The 20772-nt window shown below is 67.1% G+C and overlaps 3 protein-coding genes across 4 annotated transcripts in view; 2 read left to right on the top strand and 1 right to left on the bottom strand.

The window, feature by feature from the left end:
* The window catches only part of CAMTA2 (calmodulin binding transcription activator 2), a 29580-nt gene extending 22347 nt beyond the window's left edge, over positions 1-7233 (top strand). Inside the window, exons 16-23 of one of the 2 annotated variants that reach the window (XM_084616416.1) lie at positions 62-369; positions 714-904; positions 1620-1851; positions 2530-2601; positions 2804-2824; positions 5041-5234; positions 5547-5621; positions 5916-7233. In XM_084616416.1, the coding sequence (XP_084472542.1) occupies positions 62-369; positions 714-904; positions 1620-1851; positions 2530-2601; positions 2804-2824; positions 5041-5234; positions 5547-5621; positions 5916-5979 (1157 nt within the window). In that variant the 3' untranslated portion in view covers positions 5980-7233. The remainder of the gene's footprint in view (positions 1-61; positions 370-713; positions 905-1619; positions 1852-2529; positions 2602-2803; positions 2825-5040; positions 5235-5546; positions 5622-5915) is intronic. The other variant, XM_084616417.1, reaches the window with a different exon arrangement.
* Positions 7234-7870: 637 nt separating this feature from the next.
* On the top strand, positions 7871-12855 carry SPAG7 (sperm associated antigen 7). The gene is made up of 7 exons (XM_084616228.1): positions 7871-8021; positions 10186-10253; positions 10372-10460; positions 11306-11390; positions 11716-11805; positions 12043-12199; positions 12708-12855. Exons 1-7 carry the CDS (start codon positions 7931-7933, stop codon positions 12824-12826), a joined length of 699 nt encoding a protein of 232 aa, XP_084472354.1. The 5' UTR covers positions 7871-7930; the 3' UTR covers positions 12827-12855.
* Positions 12856-14046: 1191 nt separating this feature from the next.
* ENO3 (enolase 3) lies at positions 14047-20371 on the bottom strand. Its single transcript, XM_084616615.1, has 12 exons — positions 20175-20371; positions 19327-19413; positions 18986-19081; positions 17674-17732; positions 17209-17278; positions 16903-17036; positions 16295-16517; positions 15274-15471; positions 14974-15175; positions 14629-14737; positions 14482-14540; positions 14047-14324 (listed from the first exon to the last, which is right to left on the bottom strand). The coding sequence occupies exons 1-12, from the start codon at positions 20275-20277 to the stop codon at positions 14255-14257; spliced, it is 1410 nt and encodes a 469-aa protein (XP_084472741.1). The 5' UTR covers positions 20278-20371; the 3' UTR covers positions 14047-14254.
* Between the last annotated feature and the right edge of the window lie 401 nt (positions 20372-20772).

Genomic DNA, 20772 nt, shown 5'->3' with positions numbered 1-20772 from the left:
GCGCGGGGGGGGGGGGGTGTCTGGTTCCCCCCCCTCGCCCGCTGACCCCCCTCGTCCCCAGGGCTCAGCACGGTGAGCAGCGTCTCCTCGCCCTCGGAGCTCTCGGACGGCTCCGTCTCCGTCACCTCGGCCTACTCCAGCGCCTCGGCCCTGCGCGACTCGCCCGCCGGCAGCCCCGAGGCCGAGGCCGCCATGGACTTCGGGCCGCCCCCCGAGGGCTGGTACCTGCGGGACCCCCCGAGCCCGCCTGGCCTGCGCTGCTCCCCCCACTTCTTCATGGACTACGAGGGGGCCCCCGAGCCGGAGCTGCTGGCTTACGGGGAGAACGCGGAGAACGAGGGGTACCTGCCGGCCACTGACGTGCTCCAGGTACCGGGGTGCTGGCGGACGGGTTGGCTGGGGGGAGGTGAAAGGCTTGGGGGCTATGCAGGGGGATGGGCTGTGATCGGGGGGCACCCCTTCTCCCTCTGGTAAAGAAAGAGAAACAGAGGCATATTGACTGGCCCCAAGTCATTGGCAGGGGCAGAGCCGGGGAGAGAACCCAGGAGTCCTGGCTCCCAGCCCCCACCCCGCTCTAACCCCCCGCTCCCCTCCCAGAGCCGGGGAGAGAACCCAGGAGTCCTGGCTCCCAGCCCCCACCCCGCTCTAACCCCCCGCTCCCCTCCCAGAGCTGGGGAGAGAACCCAGGCGTCCGGGCGCTCCCCCCCCCGCAGGTGGACATGATCACGCTGGCCAAGCAGATCATCGAGGCAACGCCGGAGCACATCAAGCAGGAGGGTTTCAGCTCCGCGGCCGAGGTGCCGCTGCGGGAACGAAGCGGGAACGTGGGGCTGAGTGAGACCATGTCCTGGCTGGCCGGCTACCTGGAGAGCGTGGACCAGCTGCCCGGCGTCTCCCACCACAGGTACGCGGCCTGGCCTCCGGGCGGCGCCGCGCCTGGCGGGCTCCGGGGGGCGGGGAACGGGGCGTGGGGCCTGTCCTCCTCTGGGGGGCGCCGGCTCCCCCCTCCCCCAGCCCCAGTGGGGACTAGCGGGCTCAGGGGTCGGGGAATGGGGTGCGGGGCCTGTCCCCTCTGGGGGGCACTGGCTCCCACCCGGCCCCAGTGGGGACTGGCGGGCTCCGGGGGGTGGGCAATGGGGCTCGGGGCCTGTCCCCTCTGCGGGTTGTCAGCTCCCACCCGGCCCCAGGGGGGGACTGGCGGGCTCCGGGGGGTGGGGAACGGGGGGAGGGGCCTGTCCCCTCTGGGGGGCACTGGCTCCCACCCGGCCCCGGTGGGGGACTGGCAGGCTCCGGGGGGCAGGGAACGGGGTGCGGGGCCTGTCCCCTCTGGGGGGCACTGGCTCCCACCTGGCCCCAGTGGGGACTAGCGGGCTCAGGGGTCGGGGAACGGGGCACGGGGCCTGTCCTCTCTGCAGGTTGTCGGCTCCCACCCGGCCCCAGGGGGGGACTGGCGGGCTCCGGGGGGTGGGGAACGGGGGGAGGGACCTGTCCCCTCTGGGGGGCACTGGCTCCCACCCGGCCCCAGTGGGGACTAGCGGGCTCAGGGGTCGGGAAATGGGGAGCGGGGCCTGTCCCCTCTAGGGGCACCGGGGTGACTGTCTCATGCCCCCCACCCCCAGGCCGGTGCCCTCGTCCCGGGTGTGTCTCAGCCCCCTGCAGGCCCCGCTGGGGGAGCTGCCCTTCGACCGGCTGCCCCCGCCCCCCACGGCCGCCAGCTGGGCCGAGTTCCTCAACGCCTCGGCCAACGGGAAGATGGAGAGCGAGTTCGCGCTGCTGACGCTGTCCGACCACGAGCAGCGCGAGCTCTACGAGGCTGCCCGCATCATCCAGACGGCCTTCCGCAAGTACAAGGTACCCCCGGGGCCCCCCAGCCAGGGGCCTCCGCCCCCTCCCTCCATCTTTTCCCCCGTTCCCCGGTGACAGGGATCCCCACGGCAACAGCCATCTCCGTGTACTGTCCCCTGGCAACTGGGAATTGCCCATGGCAACCGGCATCCCGGTGTCTCTCGTACCGTCCCCTGGCAACTGGGAATTGCCCATGGCAACCGGCATCCCCCTGTCTCTCGTACCATCCCCTGGCCACTGGGAATTCCCCATGGCAGCCGGCATCCCGGTGTCTCTCGTACCGTCCCATGGCAGCCGGCATCCCGGTGTCTCTCGTACCGTCCCATGGCAGCCGGCATCCCGGTGTCTCTCGTACCGTCCCATGGCAGCCGGCATCCCGGTGTCTCTCGTACCGTCCCATGGCAGCCGGCATCCCCGTGTCTCTCGTACCGTCCCCTGGCCACTGGGAATTCCCCATGGCAACCGGCATCCCGGTGTCTCTCGTACTGTCCCATGGCAGCCGGCATCCCGGTGTCTCTCGTACTGTCCCCTGGCAACTGGGAATTCCCCATGGCAACAGATACCACCCCCCTTACCTGCCCAGCAGCAGGATAGCCCTCCCCCGATCCCGCCATCCCCGGGTGCCAGGGACCTGCCCCCCACCTCCGTCTCTGCTCCCTGCCCCTCACTCCCCTCTCCCCGCAGGGCCGCCGGCTGAAGGAGCAGCAGGAGACCGCGGCGGCTGTGATCCAGCGATGTTACCGCAAGTATAAGCAGGTAACGCCCAGCTGGGGGGCCCCCCCTGTGCTGCCCTTCAGGGGGCCCCAAGGTGTGGGGCTGCCCTGGGAGCTACCGGCCAGCCTGCGCCCACCCCGAGGGGGTTGTAGCCTGGCGCCCGTGTGAGCCAAGTCCTTCGGGTCTCTGCCCGGGAGCCCCACCCTGCCCCGCTAACCCGCCTCTTCTCTCTCTGTCTTGCAAGCTCACGTGGATCGCCTTGAAGGTAACGAGCGGGGGGGGCTTGGATGACCCTGCGGGGCATAGGGGGCTGGTGTGGGGTTGGGGGGACTCTGATTGCGGGGAGGGGTGTGAGATGCTAGTTCTCTTCCCGGCGCTGGGGTCTGGTGGGTCAGAGCACGGTGGGGCAGGGAGCCAGGACTCCTGGGTCCTCTCCCCGGCTCTGAGAGGGCAGTGGGGGCTGGTGGGTTAGAACAGGGGTGGGGCTGGGAGCCAGGACTCCTGGGTTCTCTCCCCAGTGCTGGGAGGGGAGTGGGGGCCGGTGGGTTAGATCGGGGGGGCTGGGAGGCAGGACTCCTGGGTTCTCTCCCCAGCTCTGGGAGGTGTTGCCTGATTTATAAGGTTGTTAATATTAGTTTGGATAATAGGGGTTTTTGGCTCGCCAATCTGTTTAATTAAAAGATAATAAGGTTCTTGTCCCGAATCAGGCGCCCCAGAATTTATAACGGACCCTTGGGGGTATGACAGGAAGCTCACGCTGAGACCGATACGGCCTTAAAGACTTTTTATTAAGATAAAACGCAGGAGGAATTAAATGGTAAAATAATCTGAGTTACTGCGTTAGATTGTATTCCCGCTCTTCGAAAGATCCATAGGGGATTACGGTGTTGCACGCTCCAAAGCTTTGGTTAAGAGACTCTCACCCTTCCTTGATAACCCGGTGGGGGGAGAGACAGGACCAGCCTCGCCTCTGGCGGTTCCGGTTCCTCACTTCTCGAGTGGGAGGTGCAGCGCTTAGGAGAAGCCAGAGCTAAGAGCGAGCGAAGCGAACTTCGAGTTTACTCAGCGAACTTAAAATCAAAACCTAATACACAAAGCTAAGAACAAACGCTTAGTCCCCTTGCAACTTAGACAGGTCACGGAAAACCAGTACGGCCTCTCTAGCGAGGTGGGTCACCTCTTTTATAGGTGCCGGAAATCCTTCCTCCTATGCCCTAACTTCATTCCTCACCCCCAAAACTGTCAGGACCCACTTACTCCGTAGGCTGGCGTGTTTGTACGCGTTGATGACCCGAACAGACCTATTAATGCCGTTGGACTGGACATTAGCATGGCCTTGCATGACCGCTGAACTTACTTTAATATCAATCTATAAACCTATTACAATAAACCAAACGTATATATGCCAGCAAGCAGGTTAATCTTACAGGCTACAGAGGAGCTGGGGCAGCTGGGAGCCAGGACTCCTGGGTTCTCTCCCTACTGCTGGGGGAATTCTGCGCCCAAAAATGTAAAATTCTGCACGCGATATTTTAACGTTCTGTATATTTTATTTGTCAAAAGGACACAATCACGCCAGTGTCAATAATCTTGGTCCTTTATCTGACTGCTACGATGTCTGTGACAACACAGACCAAAAAAGAAACCAGATTCTGGTCATTTTATTTGTTGACGAATAGATTCCTTACGCGGCAGAATAACGCCGAGCGTTGTGCAATTCATTTACATGACAATCCAGAACCGGGTTCCCAGCACCTGTCGGAAGCAGGGCAAAGGCTGGGGGGACTCGGGGTAACAGAGGAGCGAACCTGGAGGGGGCTGGGTGTGGGTGGGAGGTTTTTCTTTGGAGGGGGGGGATTGTTAGGGTGTTCGGGAGCCTCCCCCAAGCAGACCCTGGCTGACTCCCATTCAGTCAGGCATGTCTGCCCCTGTCCCTGCACCTCCCATCCCCATGGGTCTCTGTAGGCCCTCTTCCCCCTCCCCAGGCTCAACACTGTCACCCCACTAGCCATTCTGAACCCCGGTCTGTGACCTCCCCAGCAGCCCCGTGTGCCCCCCTCTGTCCTAACCTGGCTGTGGGGGGGCCGGGTGCTGTGATGAATTCTGCGCCTGGGCCGGGGAATACTGCGCCCACGCAGAGCTGTGTTTTCTCCCGCAGACGATACGTTTCTGCCCCAGAAGTGCTGCAGTTCCACCTTGCGCCCACCAGAGGCTGCCGTTCTGGCACCACAGCGGCCTCTGGTGGGGGAAAGGCGGAACTGCGGCACTTCTGGGACAGAAACGTATCGTCTGCGGGGGGGCCAAGAAATGCTCGCGGGTGGCGCAGAATTCCCCCAGGAGTATCTCCCCGGCTCTGGGAGGGGAGCGGGGGCTGGGGGTTCAGAGCAGGGCGGGGCTGGGAGCCAGGACGCCTGGGTTCTCTCCCCGGCTCTGGCAGGGGAGTGCTCCGGGCCCCCCGCTGACCCCGCTGCTGCCCCGCAGTACGCCCTGTATAAGAAGATGACGCAGGCAGCCATCCTGATCCAGAGCAAGTTCCGCAGCTACTACGAGCAGAAGAAGTTCCAGCAGAGCCGCCGGGCCGCAGTTCTGATCCAGCAGTGTTACCGCAGCTACAAGGAGTACGAGAAGCTGAAGCAGGGCCACCGCGCCTCCGCCGCCATGCAGCAGAAGATGAAGTAGGTGCCCGGACTCCTGGGTTCTCTCCCCGGCTCCGGGAGGGGAGTGGGGGCTGGTGGGTTAGAGCCGGCGGGGGCTTCTCCCCCATCCCCACTGGCTCCTGTCACCTCTCTGGCTACGAAAAGATCCCACGGATCTAGGTGCCGTTGGCTGGGGCCGCTCCGCCCCAGAGGTGGCCACGTCTCCGCGCCGGGCGAGGGGTCCCCGGGGCACCAGCCGCCCTGCCCCAGAGGTGGCTGCGTCTCGGCACCAGGCGAGGGGTCTCTGCGACCATCTGCCCTGTTCCACCTTCGCTTCTTGTCTGTCCCCAGGGGCACTTTCCTTACGAAGAAGCAGGACCAGGCAGCCCGTAAGATCATGCGGTTTCTGCGTCGTTGCCGGCACAGGTATGGGGGGCAGGCGGGCAGCGAGGGGGCATCCGAGGACAGGGGTGGGGGCAGCCCCGGGGGAGGGGGAGCAACATGTGCTCTAACAGGATGGGAATCTGGCTCATTGGAGGGGCTGGTGGGTGCGGTGGGATGACAGGTAGGAGGGTGCACAGGTGTCCATGCTCCCAGGGCTGGGATTGGGGCCTGGGGGGGTGTGGGGAACAGCCCATGGGGCAGGATTGAAGATTTGGGGGGCATCGGGAACCCCCCCACACACCTCACCCCCATCTCTCTGTGCCCCACCCCCCGCAGGATGAAGGAACTCAAGCAAAGCAAAGAGGTGGAAAGTTTACAGAAGCGAGGTCTGGCCACTTAACGCCTCCCCCTGTGGCCTGCCAAAGCCCGGGGCAGCCACGCCGGGAACCCAGGCATCCGGGGCCGGCCGCCCCCACCTTCGCTCCCCTTCTGAAACTGTGACGACGGAGTCTTAACCCCCCGGTGGCGACGGATCGCGGCCTCACCTGGGGGGGGGTGTCCCGGCCCCCCCGTCTTAACGATTGTGCAATAGAGCCTGGCTGGAGGGGAGCTGATTGGGAGGCCAGGGGGTGATGGGAGCCCCTGGCTGGCTACGCACACCAAGGGGGGGGTCCCCTGAGTTGGCCTGAAGGGGACGGTGCAGCCATGCTGGCGGGGGGGGGGGGGGATCTCTTCAGAACTGAGGTACCATCCATTGTACCCCCCCATATCCTCCCCTACCCCCTTAAAGTCACCAGATCTTTGTGCCAAGTTACCCCCGCCCAGGCTGGGAGCCAGGACGCCTGGGTTCTCTCCCTGGCTCTGTGCGGCGGAGCAGGGTCTGGTGGGTTAGAGCAGGGTGGGGCTGGGAGCCAGGACGCCTGGGTTCTCTCCCTGGCTCTGGGCGAGGGGTCTGGTGCGTTGTCTTAAGTGGGTGATGCCATACCCACCCCCCTCAGTACTTAAAGGGCCCTGTTTGCATTTCAGCCCCCTGTAACAGGCCCATCTCTCCCCCCAGCTGTCTTCTCCCCCCTGCCCCTACCTCACATCCCATGGGGCATTGCAGCCCCTAGGCTGTGGGTCCCTCCCCCACCCCCCCACCTGCCCTGAGCAGGCCCTCCGGCTGGTCTCCCTGGGCCCCTGGCCCTGTCGCGGCCTGGGAGAGTGTGGGTCGGTCATTTCCCCCACCGTGGGGCAACTGTGTCTATATTAGAGATCTGCTGTTGGGCCGGGGGGGCGGAGAGGGGCGTCGAGAGGAACCTGCTGCCCCCCCGTCCCCCTGCTCCCTGCTTGCTGTATAAAGCCTGCGTGTCCCCCGGGTGCCCCCCCACACACCCCCAGCACACCCACACACCCCTCGTGTACATAGTTGTAATATATTGGGGGGAGGAACCCTCAGCCTAAAATTATACTGAAGGATATATTTAAAAACAAATCTTAAAGCCGCTCCGGCTCCCCATGGCGCGGGGGGGGGGGGGAAGAGATGCATGCTGGTAAACGTTAAAACCACACCTGCCACCCCCCCGTGGGGTTCGCCGCTCCCCAAAATCTCTGTCCCCCACGTTTCTACCTTTTGCATGGGTTTGTTTGTACAAATTTACATTAAAAAGGAAAAAAAAAAAAAAAAAGCCCTGAAGTCGCTGAGATGTGGTCTCGGGGGGGGGGAGGCGGGTGGTCTGGGGGGGGCTCATCCCCAGGGAGGGGGCGCTCCGGGCACGAGGGGTTTCTCTCCCCCCCCCAGGGTGAGGGGATGCGATGCCCCCCCACCCCCCCCCCGGGCCTGCGGAACCGGCTTCCCCTGGACGGCGACGTTACCCTGCGGGACTCCTCGCCGCAGGACGGGTGGGGGGGGTCCCGCTGGAATGAGGGGGGCGGGTTCCCCCCCCAAACAGGGCCGGCCCCGGTGGGAGGGGGGCGTCTAGTCCCCGCCCCTGAGAATTGGGGGGGGGTGTCGATGGGGGGAGGGGGGGTCCTGAACTTGGGGACCCAGGCATCCGGGAAGGGGGAGGGGCTGCGTCTTTCCACCCTCTTTCCCCCCCCCGCGTGTGCTGCGGGGGTGCGCGGCCCTGCGCCTCCCCTTTAATCCCCCGCCCATTATCTGTCCCCCGACGCGGCCCTGCGCCTCCCCTTTAAGGCCCCGCCCATTATCTGTCCGCCGACGCGGCCCTGCGCCTCCCCTTTAATCCCCCGCCCATTATCTGTCCGCCGACGCGGCTCTGCGCCTCCCCTTTAAGGCCCCGCGGGCGGGGCGCGCGGGCGGTGACGCGGCGGTGACGCGCCGTGACGCGGCGGAAGGGGCGGGGCGCGGCGCGATGGCGGAGCTGGACCTGCTGGGCTCCATCCTCAGCGCCATGGAGCGGCCGCCCGGGCTCGGCGACCAGGAGACGCGGCGCCGCGCGCGAGGTCAGGGGTCGCGGGGGCGGGGCCGGGGCGGGGGGGGCCGGGAGCGGGAGCCCACAACGCCCCGCCCCTCCCCGCGCGCCGCTTGGCCCCGCCCCCCGGGACAGGGCCCCGCCCCCGGCACTAAGCCCCGCCCTGGAGCCCCGCCCCCCGGGATAGAGCCCCGCCCTGGCATCCGCCCCCGGCACTAAGCCCCGCCCCCCGGGACAGGGCCCCGCCCTAGAGCCCCGCCCCCCCGCGCGCCCCTTGGCCCCGCACCCCGGGACAGGGCCCCGCCCTGGAGCCCCGCCCCCGGCACTAAGCCCCTCCCCCCCGGGACAGAGCCGCGCCCTGGAGCCCCGCCCACCCCCGCGCGCCCCTTGGCCCCGCACCCCGGGACAGGGCCCCGCCCTGGAGCCCCGCCCCCGGCACTAAGCCCCGCCCCCGGGACAGAGCCCCGCCCCCCGCGCGCCCCTTGGCCCCGCCCCCCGGGACCGGGCCCCGCCCTGGAGCCCCGCCCCCCGGCACTAACCCCCCCCCGGGACAGAGCCCCGCCCCCGCGCCCCTTGGCCCCGCCCCCCGGGACAGGGCCCCGCCCTGGAGCCCCGCCCCCCGGGACAGAGCCCCGCCCTGGAGCCCCGCCCCCCGGGACAGAGCCCCGCCCCCTGGGACAGAGCCCCGCCCTGGAGCCCCGTGGCCCCGCCCCTAGCCTCTGAACTCCCCCCCCCGCCCCGCAGCCCAGTACACCATGGCCCTGCCCCCACCCCCAGGGAGCTCTTTCCCTCACCCCCCACCCCGTAACCACATGGCCCTGACCCAGGGGGAGGGGCGCTGTACAGACCGGGCTATAAATAGTCGTAGCGGTGGGGGAGGGGCGCGCTGTACAGACCGGGCTATAACTAGACGCAGGGGTGGGGGAGGGGCGTTGTACAGACTGGGCTATAAATAGACACGGGGATGGGGGAGGGGCGCTGTACAGACCGGGCTATAAATAGTCGTAGCGGTGGGGGAGGGGCACGCTGTACAGACCGGGCTATAACTAGACGCAGGGGTGGGGGAGGGGCGCTGTACAGACCGGGCTATAAATAGTCGTAGCGGTGGGGGAGGGGCGCGCTGTACAGACCGGGCTATAACTAGACGCAGGGGTGGGGGAGGGGCGCTGTACAGACCGGGCTATAAATAGTCGTAGCGGTGGGGGAGGGGCGCGCTGTACAGACCGGGCTATAACTAGACGCAGGGGTGGGGGAGGGGCGTTGTACAGACCGGGCTATAAATAGACACGGGGATGGGGGAGGGGCGCGCTGTACAGACCGGGCTATAAATAGTCGTAGCGGTGGGGGAGGGGCGCGCTGTACAGACCGGGGTGAGGGAGGGGTGTTGTACAGACCGGGCTATAAATAGACACGGGGATGGGGGAGGGGCGCTGTACAGACCGGGCTATAAATAGTCGTAGCGGTGGGGGAGGGGCGCGCTGTACAGACCGGGCTATAACTAGACGCAGGGGTGGGGGAGGGGCGTTGTACAGACCGGGCTATAAATAGACACGGGGGTGGGGGAGGGGCGCTGTACAGACCGGGCTATAAATAGTCGTAGCGGTGGGGGAGGGGTGCGCTGTACAGACCGGGCTATAAATAGTCGTAGCGGTGGGGGAGGGGCGCGCTGTACAGACCGGGCTATAACTAGACGCAGGGGTGGGGGAGGGGCGCTGTACAGACCGGGCTATAAATAGTCGTAGCGGTGGGGGAGGGGCGCGCTGTACAGACCGGGCTATAACTAGACGCAGGGGTGGGGGAGGGGCGCTGTACAGACCGGGCTATACACAGACACCGACCCGCCTGGGGCTCGCGCTCAGGCCGGCAGCGCTGAAGGTTCCCGGCTCTGCGCCGACCCCGGTGTCCTCCGGCACCAGGACCCCCCTGCGGAGCCGGCGTCAGGCCCAGGACCCCGCCGGTCGCTACAGGGGGGCCTTACGGACTGAGCCACACCGGGGAGACACACCCAGCCCTGCCCCGCCATGGGGCCGGAGCTCCTAGCATCCTCAGGGGACCCCGCGCCCCCCAGAGGCCAGGGAAGGGGGGAAGGGCACGTCTGCGAGGGCACCCAAAGGAGAGAACCCAGGCGTCCCGGCTCCCAGCCCCCCTGCTCTGACCCACGCGACCCTGAGCAGCGGATTCTCTCGCCCTGGCAGAACAAGCCGCCCGGCTGAAGAAGCTGCAGGAGCAGGAGAAGCGGCAGAAGGTGGAGTTCAGGAAGAGGGTGAGTGACCCACAGAGGCGGCCGTAGGGCCGGGTGGCAGCCGGCGCCCCCCCGAGGGGCCAGGCCCCGTGCCCCATTCCCCGCCCCCCTGAGCCGTCCCTTCCGTGTCCCCTGGCAGATGGAGAAGGACGTGTCTGATTTCATCCAGGACCCCGCGCAGACCAAAAAGAAATTCCAGCCCATGAACAAGCTTGAGCGCAGCATCCTGTGAGCCTCCCGGGGTGGGGGGCCGCATGTGGGGTGGGGGGTATCTCAGCGCCGGGCGGGGGGTCCCCGGGTCCCCGGCCGCCCCGCCCCGGAGGTGGGCGCGTCTCGGCGCCGGGCGGGGGGTCCCCGGGTCCCTGGCCGCCCCACCCCGGAGGTGGGCGCGTCTCGGCACCGGGCGGGGGGTCCCCCAGAGGTGGGCGCGTCTCGGCACCGGGCGGGGGGTCCCCGGGTCGCCCCCCGCCCCGGAGGTGGGCGCGTCTCGGCCCCGGGCGGGGGGTCGCCCGGAGGTGGGCGCGTCTCGGCACCGGGCGGGGGGTCCCCCAGAGGTGGGCGCGTCTCGGCGCCGGGCGGGGGGTCCCCGGGTCGCCGGCCGCCCCGCCCCAGAGGTGGGCGCGTCTCGGCGCCGGGCGGGGGGTCCCCGGGTCCCCGGCCGCCCCGCCCCGGAGGTGGGCGCGTCTCGGCCCCGGGCGGGGGGTCCCCCAGAGGTGGGCGCGTCTCGGCACCGGGCGAGGGGTCCCCGGGTCCCCGGCCACCCCGCCCCAGAGGTGGGTGCGTCTCGGCGCCGGGCGAGGGGTCCCCCAGAGGTGGGCGCGACTCAGCGCCGGGCGGGGGGTCCCCAGGTCCCCGGCCGCCACGCCCCGGAGGTGGGCGCGTCTCGGCCCTGGGCGGGGGGTCCCTGGGTGCCCGGCCGCCCCGCCCCGGAGGTGGGCGCGTCTCGGCACCGGGCGGGGGGTCCCCCAGAGGTGGGCGCGTCTCGGCCCCGGGCGGGGGGTCCCCGGGTCCAGCCCGGGAACGTTTGCTCCGTGTGTCAATGAGTGTCGTGTCCCCCCTCGCGCGCGGCCCAGGCATGACGTGGTGGAAGTGGCCGGCCTGACGTCCTTCTCCTTCGGTGACGACGAGGAGAGTCGTTACGTCATGATCTTCAAAAAGGTGAGCGACCCCCCCTGCCCCCACATCCTGTCCTCCCGGAGCCGGGGAGAGAACCCAGGAGTCCTGGCCCCCAGCCCCCCCTGCTCTAACCCCCCAGTCCCCGCTCCCCTCCCGGAGCCGGGGAGAGAACCCAGGAGTCCTGGCCCCCAGTCCCTCCCTCCGGCTCTAACCCCCCAGCCCCCGCTCCCCTCCCGGAGCCGGGGAGAGAACCCAGGAGTCCTGTTGCCCTCGCGGTGTGGGGCTGGGGCCAGTGCTGGGGTGGGGGCAGCGTGCGGGAAGCTCTTGGGGCCGTGGGGTGTCTCATGCTCTGCCCCCCGCCTCCCAGGAGTTCGCCCCGTCGGACGAGGAGCTGGAGGCCTATCGCTGTGGGGAGGAATGGGACCCACAGCGGGCCGAGGAGAAACGCCGACTCAAGGTGTGTGGGGCCCCCCCCGGGCTCTGCTGGCCCCAGGGCTGGGGGGGATCTTGGGGGATCTCTCTCCCTGTCTCCCTTTGGGTGGGCAGGACTGGGGGGGGGTCGTCCTCATGGGCGGGGCCAAGGTGTTGCCTCCCTCTCTGTAGGGGGCGGGGCATACCAGCATGGGTGGGCGGGGCTGGGGGCGTGTCCCCGTCCCATCTCACACCCCCCCCATTGTGCCCCTGCCCCCCCCAGGAGCGGGCTCAGAGGGAGGCGGAGCAAGAGGCGCTGAGGGGCCCCGCCGTGGTGAACCCCAACACCGACTACAAGGACAAATACAGTCACCTCATCGGCAAGGAGGCCGCCAAGGACGCCGCCCACACCATGCAGGCCAACAAGGCCTACGGCTGCGGTGAGCGCCGGCCCGGACGCCTGGGTTCTCTCCCCGGCTCTGGGAGGGGGGTGGGGGCTGGGGGGTTAGAGCAGGGGGGAGCTGGGAGCCAGGACGCCTGGGTTCTCTCCCCGGCTCTGGGAGGGGGGTGGGGGCTGGGGGGTTAGAGCAGGGGGGAGCTGGGAGCCAGGACGCCTGGGTTCTCTCCCCGGCTCTGGGAGGGGGGTGGGGGCTGGGGGGTTAGAGCAGGGGGGAGCTGGGAGCCAGGACGCCTGGGTTCTCTCCCCGGCTCTGGGAGGGGAGTGGGGGCTGGTGGGTTAGAGCAGGGGGGGCTGGGAGTCGGGACTCCTGGGTTCTCTCCCCGGCTCTGGGAGGGGGGTGGGGCTGGGGGTTTAGAGCAGGGTGGGCTGGGAGCCAGGACTCCTGGGTTCTCTCCCCGGCTCCGGGAGGGGAGTGGGGGCTGGTGGGTTAGAGCAGGGGGGGCTGGGAGCCGGGACTCCTGGGTTCACACCCCCGCTCTCCCGTCCAGTTCCCGTGGCCAACAAGCGGGACACGCGCTCCATCGAGGAGGCCATGAACGAGATCCGGGCGAAGAAGCGGCTGCGGCAGAGCGAGGACGAGGGGCCGGGCGGGGCTGGGACCTCCTAGTGCTGCCGGGGGGGGTGGGGGGGCTGGGGGGGAGCAGATCGCAGGGAATGACCCCAAACCTGCTGCTGTGTGTGAACCTTGCTTGGGGCATCCCGGCCGCCGAGCGGGGGCTGCTGTGCCCCCACGTGCCCAGGTTACCCCCCTCCCTCTGTATTTACCCACTAGCCTAGGAGAGTTTTTAGGATTTCAGTGTGTGGGGGGGTATTTTAAGTGATTTGTTTGGAATTGTTTTTTCTCTCTAGTTGTGGGGGGGAGGGGAGAGTCTATTTTTGGGGTGTGTTGGGACTGGGGGGGGGCGAGAGGCGGGGAATAGAGATCTGGGTGCAGTGTCGCCTTCCCCCACCAGAGGGCGCCTGGGGCCTCAGAGCAGGCTGCAGCATCCCACTGCTGCCACCAGAGGGCACTGCTCATATGAGGGGGGTCCCCCAAACGTCTGACCTCCCCCACCCTTGGGGAAATTAGCCTGTCCTTGAGGGGGAGGAAAGGGGCTGGGACCCCTGCAGGGGGGGATCCCTGCCTGGGAAGGGGGGGCTGTGTGGGGTAATTTTAACCTGTTCTCCTTGCTGGGAGCTGGAGGCCCCTCAGCTAATTGGTGGGGGCCGGGGGGGGGGAATTTGCTCGTTATTTAAGTGTAAATAGAATCAATCTCCAGCCCCCGAGCTCTGAGCGGGGGGCAGCCAGATCCCTCCCCAGCCTCCTAGCAATGTGTTGTGGGGTACATGTCCCCCCCCCCAGTGTGTGGTAATGGGGGGGGCTGCAGGAGCAGCAGTATCACCCCAATAAACCTGTCTCTGTTGAATCACGATCAGCCCGCCTCCTCCTGCCGGGGTGGGGTTTTGGAGCGACTCGGTGTGAGCGGGGCTGGGAGTCGCTGTGTGTCAGGGGCCCTGTACCGCACCCACCGGCGATTCCCCATCCCGCCCGCGGCACTAGGTCCAGCCGGGGTCAGGCTGCCAGGGGTCTCTACAGCAGCCATTGGGATGGGAACAGTCACGGTGGGAGACCCCCCTGGACCCCCTCGCTGCATCCACTGCTCCCTTGGGGGGCCAGAACCTCACTGTCACTCTGACCTCCCCCTTTACATCCCCCTCCCCGCGCAGGGGAGAGAACCCAAGAGTCCTGGCTCCCAGCCCCCCCCGTTCTTACCCACCAGGCGCCCCACAAGCGAGGATTGAACCCAGGCGTCCTGGCCCCCAGGAAAGAACCACACCGAGCCGCTGTCTATCCAGGTGCCTTTATTCAGAGCCTGGCCCCAGAGATGCCGCAGGACGATGGGGCTGGACCCAGTGTCGCCGGTGCTCGCTGGTCACTTCGCGCTGCCCTGGGGGGAGCCCCGGTGGCGAGGGTCCAGGCCGGGCCCCGTCCCTCCAGTGCCACCCTCACCGTGGGGCAGGGCCGTGCCGACGCTGGGGGGCGCGGACGAGGGGCTCACTTGGCACGAGGGTTCCTGAACTTGCGTCCCGCAAAGTGAGCTTTGTCGCCCAGGGCCTCCTCGATCCTGGGGGGAGACAGGGAAGGGGGTGAGCTCGGGGGGGGGGGGTTCAGATGGGGGGACCCTGTGCCCCATTTGCTGCCCCCCTGAGCCCGCCAGGCCCCGCCCTGGGGCCGGGGGGAGAGCCGGCGCCCCCCAGAGGGCACAGGCCCCAGCCCGTTACCTCATCAGCTGATTGTATTTAGCCAGGCGCTCGGATCGGCAGGGGGCTCCAGTCTTGATCTGTGGGGAGAGGTAGAGCCGGGGTTAGGGGCTCGGGGCGGCTGTAGGGGGTGCAGGGGAAGGGGGGTGCAGCCCCCCCGCTGCTCACCTGCCCTGTGCAGAGCCCCACCACCAGGTCCGCGATGAAGGTGTCTTCGGTCTCCCCGGAGCGGTGACTGACCATCACCCCCCAGCCGTTGCTCTGGGCCAGCTTGCACCTGGGAGGGGGAACCGGGGGGAGGAGGGTGTCTGTGGGTGCTGCTGTGCGGGGGGGGGGATCCAAATCTAACCCCATCCCCCCCACGCGCAGAGAGAGAACCCGGGCGTCCGGGCTCCCAGCCCCCCCCCCCCCCCGCCCCGCTCCAACCCACCAGCCCCCACTCCCCGAGCCGGGGCGAGAACCCAGGCGTCCTGGCCCCCACAGGCCCCGTCCCGTCCCCCCCCGGCGGCTCACGCCTGGATGGACTCGGTGACGGAGCCGATCTGGTTGACTTTGAGCAGGAGACAGTTGCAGGCCTTCAGCTCCACGGCCTTCTGGATGCGCTTGGGGTTCGTCACCGTCAGGTCGTCCCCCACGATCTGGATGGGCACCTGGGTCAGGAACCTCCGCCAGGTCTCCCAGTCGTCCTGGTCGAAGGGGTCCTCGATGGAGACCACTGGGGGGGCAGGCAGAGGGTTGGAGCCAGCCCCCCGAGCGGGGACAGGCCCCCGCCCCGTTCCCCGCCCCGGGGGCGAGCCAGGACAGGCCCCTCACCGGGGTAATTCTTGATGAAGCTCTGGTACAGCTCGCCCAGCTTCTCCCCGCTGATGTGGCGGGCGGGGTCATCGGGGGATTTGAAGTCCAGGTCGTACTTCCCGCCGCGGAAGAACTCGGAGGCGGCGACGTCCATCCCGATCACCACCTTGTCGGGGTACCCGGCCTTCTCGATGGCCAACTTCAGCAGCTCCAGCGCTGGGGAGGAGACGAACGGGCGACGGGTCGGCCCTGGAGACGCACGTGGGGTGCCCTGCCCCAGAGGTGGCCGCGTCTCGGCCCCGGCTTGGGGGTCCCTGGGTCACCAGCCGCCCCGCCCCAGAGGTGGGCGCGTCTCGGCCCCGGGTTGGGGGTCCCTGGGTCACCAGCCGCCCCGCCCCAGAGGTGGGCGCGTCTCGGCCCCGGGTTGGGGGTCCCTGGGTCACCAGCCGCCCCAGAGGTGGGCGCGTCTCAGCGCCGGGCAAGGGGTCCCCAGGTCACCCACCACCCCGCCCCAGAGGTGGCCGCGTCTCAGCCCCGGCTTGGGGGTCCCTGGGTCACCAGCCACCCCGCCCCAGAGGTGGCCGCATATCTGCGCCAGACGGGGTGTCCCCGGGTCACCCACCGCCCTGCCCCAGAGGTGGCCGCCTTTCGGCACTGGGTGGGGGGGGGGTCCCTGGGTCACCGGCCACTCCACCCCAGAGGTGGCCGCGTCTCGGCGCCAGGGTCCCTGTAGACCGTGACCTTTCCTGGCCCAGCAACGCTCACCATGCTCCCTGCGGCTCCGGTTACCAGCAGCTGCACTAATTATGGCTGCGACCTTTGGCGAGGGAATCGGGGGCTGAGATGAAAACCCAGCCTGAGAAAGTCTTGAAATGCAACCGCAGGCCTATAAGTAGCTGTTCCCCCCTTCCTGTCAATCTGCAGCCAGGGAGTGGAGTGGGAGGGAACCCAGGCGTCCTGGCTCCCAGCCCCCGCTGCTCTCACCCACCAGCCCCCGCTCCCCTCCCAGAGCCGGGGAGGGAACCCAGGGGTCCGGTACCTTCGTTGTTCTCCAGGATGTTGGGGGCGAAGCCACCTTCGTCCCCCACGTTGGTGGCGTCCTTGCCGTACTTGGCCTTGATGACGGACTTCAGGTTGTGGTAGACCTCGGCCCCGATGCGCATGGCCTCCTTGAAACTGGCGGCCCCCACCGGCAGGATCATGAACTCCTGCATGGCCAGCTTGTTCCCCGCGTGGGAGCCCCCGTTGATCACATTGAACGCCTGCCGGGGGAGGAGGGACAGCGTAGAACCCAGGCGTCCTGGTCCCCAGGTGCCGCTGAACCCCACTCTCCTCCCAGAGCCACAGAGAGAACCCAGGAGTCCTGGCTCCCAGCCCCCACTGCTCTAACCCACTAGCCCCCACTCCCCTCCCAGAGCCGGGGAGATAACCCAGGAGTCCTGGCTCCCAGCGCCCCCTGCTCTGACCCACCAGCCCCCACTCCCCTCCCAGAGCCGGGGAGAGAACCCAGGAGTCCTGGCTCCCAGCCCCCCCTGCTCTAACCACTAGCCCCCGCTCCCCTCCCAGAGCCGGGGAGAGAACCCAGGAGTCCTGCCTCCCAGCCCCCCCTCCCCTCCTAGAGGAACCCCGGCGTCCAGGGGCTCTCACCGGGACAGGCAGGATGAGCTCAGCGTTGCCAGCCAGGTCGGCGATGTGGCGGTAGAGGGGCACCCCCTTTTCCGCGGCCCCAGCCTTACACACCGCCAGAGATACCCCCAGGATGGCATTGGCCCCAAACTTGGCTGTGGGGGGAGACAGATAAGATTAGCACCCCCACGACAGTCAGGTAACAGGGAGGGATCAGCAGGGGGCGGGGAAGGGGTGGGCTGCAGTTTGGTGAGGGGGCTGGAGGTGAAGGGGCCAGAGGGGGAGTTGGGGGCTGGCAGAGGGTCGGTGGCGATGTCTCTCACTCACATTTGTTCTCTGTCCCATCCAGGTCGATCATGAGTTTGTCGATTTTCTCCTGCTCCACAACACTGAGTTTCTGGGATGCGGTGGGGGGGGAGGAACAGTGGGGGGGGTCACACAGGCACCATGGGCAGCTCTGCCCCTCACATCCCCATCCAGGACACCTCACCCCACTGCCTCCCCTACTCTGCCAGGCGCCAGCCCCCCACACACCACCCTATACACAGCCTATTGTACCCAGGGACCCCCCACAATATATCTAGCCCCCTTCCCCAGCTAACCCCACTCCTGAGCCTCCCTCTAATACCCAGATATGCCCTCCCCAGGAACCCCCATGTCCTCTGGGCCTCCCCCCATAGCCAGGTACCCTCTGGTACCCCCCCCCACAGTCAGGTACCCCTCCATGCCTGTGTACTGCCCAGACCCCCAATACATGAGTACTCCCTACAGGCGTGAGCGGGCGGTGGTTACCTTCTCCAGGAGGGCCGGCACAATGATTTTGTTGATATTTTCAACAGCCTTCAGCACCCCTGGGGGGAGAAGGACAGAGATGTCATACCCAGCTGGTCTCTATGGCCCCACCCTCTACCCCAGTGCCCCCGCATCCATCCCAGCTGTCTGCCTGGGCCATAGTCATTTAGACAAGCCCAGATTTCCATGGGATGTCCTAGGAGTTCATTTTAGGAGATCGAGAGCTTTATTTAAATTAAATAACTACATTCTAACGAACTAACAAATCACCCAAGAATGTGCCAACCAGCACTTTTATCCAGCCAATGAGCCAACCAGCCAATTAAATCAGTCAACCAATGAATGAACCGGTCAACCCAACCAACCAGTAACCTCTCAGCCAACCAGCCAATGAAGCTCTCAGTCAAGACTACCAACCGGTCAACCAATCAACCTCATAGCCAGCCAACAAACCAGTCAGCCACCCAATGAACCAGTCAACCAGCCAATCAACCTCACAGCTAACCCTATCCACCAACCAGCCAACGAAACTCCCAGCCAATGAGCCAATCCTAGCAACCCCCCGGCCAATCAACCTCACAGCCAGCCAACAAACCAGTCAGCCACCCAATGAACTCTCAGCCAACCAGCCAGCCCTACCAACCAACGAACCAGTCAACCAGCCAATGAACATCTCAGCCAACCACCCAGCCCTACCAACCAACCAGTCAATGAACCAGTCAACCAGCCAAACAACCAGCCAACGCTACCAACCAACCAACCACCCAACCCTACCAACCAACCAGTCAATGAACTGGTCAACCAGCCAATCAACCTCACAGCCAACCCTATCCACCAACCAGCCAACAAAACTCCCAGCCAACGAGCCAATCCTAGCAACCAGCCAGCCAGCCAGCCAACAAACCACTCAACCAGTCAATCAACCTCGCAGTCAACCCTACCAACCAACCAGTCAATGAACCTCTTGGCCAACTAGCCAACCCTACCTACCAACCAACCAGTCAATGAACCTCTCGGCCACCCCTATGAACAAGGCAAGAAACCCATCCCTGAATCCATGGGCCGTTCCCAGGGGCTTGTGCCAGCAACTCCCACTGGGGTGACTGGAAGCGCCCCCCCCCCGACCCCAATATGGGTTCAAGCCTTTTATCACCTCTGGGCATTTGTCCAGCAAGCGGCCGCACCTTGAACTAACCCGGCCCTCACTTTGGATGGAGGGGAGTGGGGGTGGAGGGCAGGGTGTGCAGGGAGGGAGGGAGAAATCTTCCCGCCCCCGGTTAGCATCAACCCCCCTCCCCCGAGGGCCCCTCACCTTTGCCCAGGTATCGGGACTTGTCCCCGTCCCGCAGCTCCAGAGCCTCATAGATGCCGGTGGAGGCACCGCTGGGGACAGCGGCCCGGAAACGACCTGCGGGGGGGGAAGAAGTAGGGGGAGTAACTAACATGGGGTTCCCCCTACAACCAGGAGAGCCTGACCCCCACCAGCCCCCCCATCCTGTCTTGGGATCCCCCTGAACCCCAGCCTTGGGATTACCCACCTTGTCCCCACGGGAATCCCCCCACACACACATACCCAAGCCCTCCCCACACATGTGCACCCCAGCCCACTCCTCCCTCTCCACACCCCAGTCCTCCCTCGCCCCCCTGACGCACCCTTGGCCGTGTGCAGATCCACCTCAACTGTGGGGTTCCCACGGGAGTCCAGGATCTCACGGGCGTAGATCTTCTGGATGGACATGGCTGGCGGGAGAAAAACAGAGGGGTGGCAGGGGCCTCGGAAAAGCACATGCCCCAGGCTTGTCCCCCCCTTCCACAGCCACCCCCTCCCAGAGCCGGGGAGAGAACCCAGGAGTCCTGGCTCCCAGCCCGCCCTGCTCAAACGCACCAGCCCCCACTCCCCTCCCAGAGCCCGGGCGGAGGTGTGGGGGGCAGAACCCAGGAGTCCTGGCTCCTAGTCCCACCCACCGTGGACCCACTGTCCAATCCGGAGCAGGTCTGAGCCTTTTAACATTCACACCACCACACCCACACCCTGGGCAGCTGCCAGGGTTAAAAATAGACTCACGTACACCCGGAGGCTGGCCACTGGAGGAAGAGGTCACCCCATCCCCTGATAGCGGGGAGCCTGCAGCTGGGGCCCACACAGGGCCAGACCCTGGCCTCCCCTACCCCCAGCCCTGCCGGCGCCCCTCACTCCCGACCCACAGCCCCCTGCTAGCCCAGCCCTGCCCCCCCAAGCCCTGCCGGTGCCCCTCACTCCCGACCTGCAGCCCCCTGCCAGCCCAGCCCTGGGTTCCCCCCAGCTCTGCCGGTGCCCCTCACTCCCGACCCGCAGCCCCTGTTAGCCCTGGGCTCCCCCCAGCTCTGCCGGTGCCCCTCACTCCCGACCCGCAGCCCCTGCCAGCCCAGCCCTGCCCCCTGCAGCCTCGCTGGTGCCCCCCACTCCTGCCCCTCCAAAGGGGCAGTGGACCAGAGGGGAGGGTCCTGGCCCTGGTACTCACTTGCTGGGATCTCGTCTCCGGTGGTGGCTGTCAGGGGGGTGGGCAGCTGACAGTGCCCAGGCAGTGGCTGCCCCCTCCCTTTTATACCCAAGGTCCCCGGCATCCTCCGCCCACCCAGGGCCAGTTAGGGACTGTCTGTAAGTGCCCTGCCCGTGTCAGGACAGGCCAACCCCAGACGGGCCATTGGCACCTGCACAAATATGTGGCTCCGTGAAAGATCCCAGCATCCCTCACGCACAGCACCACCCCTCCCAGAGCTGGGGAGAGAACCCAGGAGTCCTGGCTCCCAGCCCCCCCTGCTCTAACCCACCAGCCCCCACTCCCCTCCCAGAGCTGGGGAGAGAACCCAGGAGTCCTGGCTCCCAGCCCCCCCTGCTCTGACCCTCCAGCCCCCACTCCCCTCCCAGAGCTGGGGAGAGAACCCAGGAGTCCTGGCTCCCAGCCCCCCCTGCTCTGACCCACCAGCCCCCACTCCCCTCCCAGAGCCGGTGAGAGAACCCAGGAGTCCTGGTTCCCAGCTCCCCCGGCTCTCACCCACCAGCCCCCACTCGCCTCCCAGAGCCGGGGAGAGAACCCAGGAGTCCTGGCTCCCAGCCCC

Source organism: Lepidochelys olivacea (genome assembly GCF_965140295.1).
Source record: "Lepidochelys olivacea isolate rLepOli2 genome assembly, chromosome: 28".
In the NCBI taxonomy this organism is placed as follows: Eukaryota; Metazoa; Chordata; order Testudines; family Cheloniidae; genus Lepidochelys; species Lepidochelys olivacea.
The sequence above is the reverse complement of the archived record's forward strand: the minus strand, read 5'-3'. Positions and strand labels throughout refer to the sequence as shown.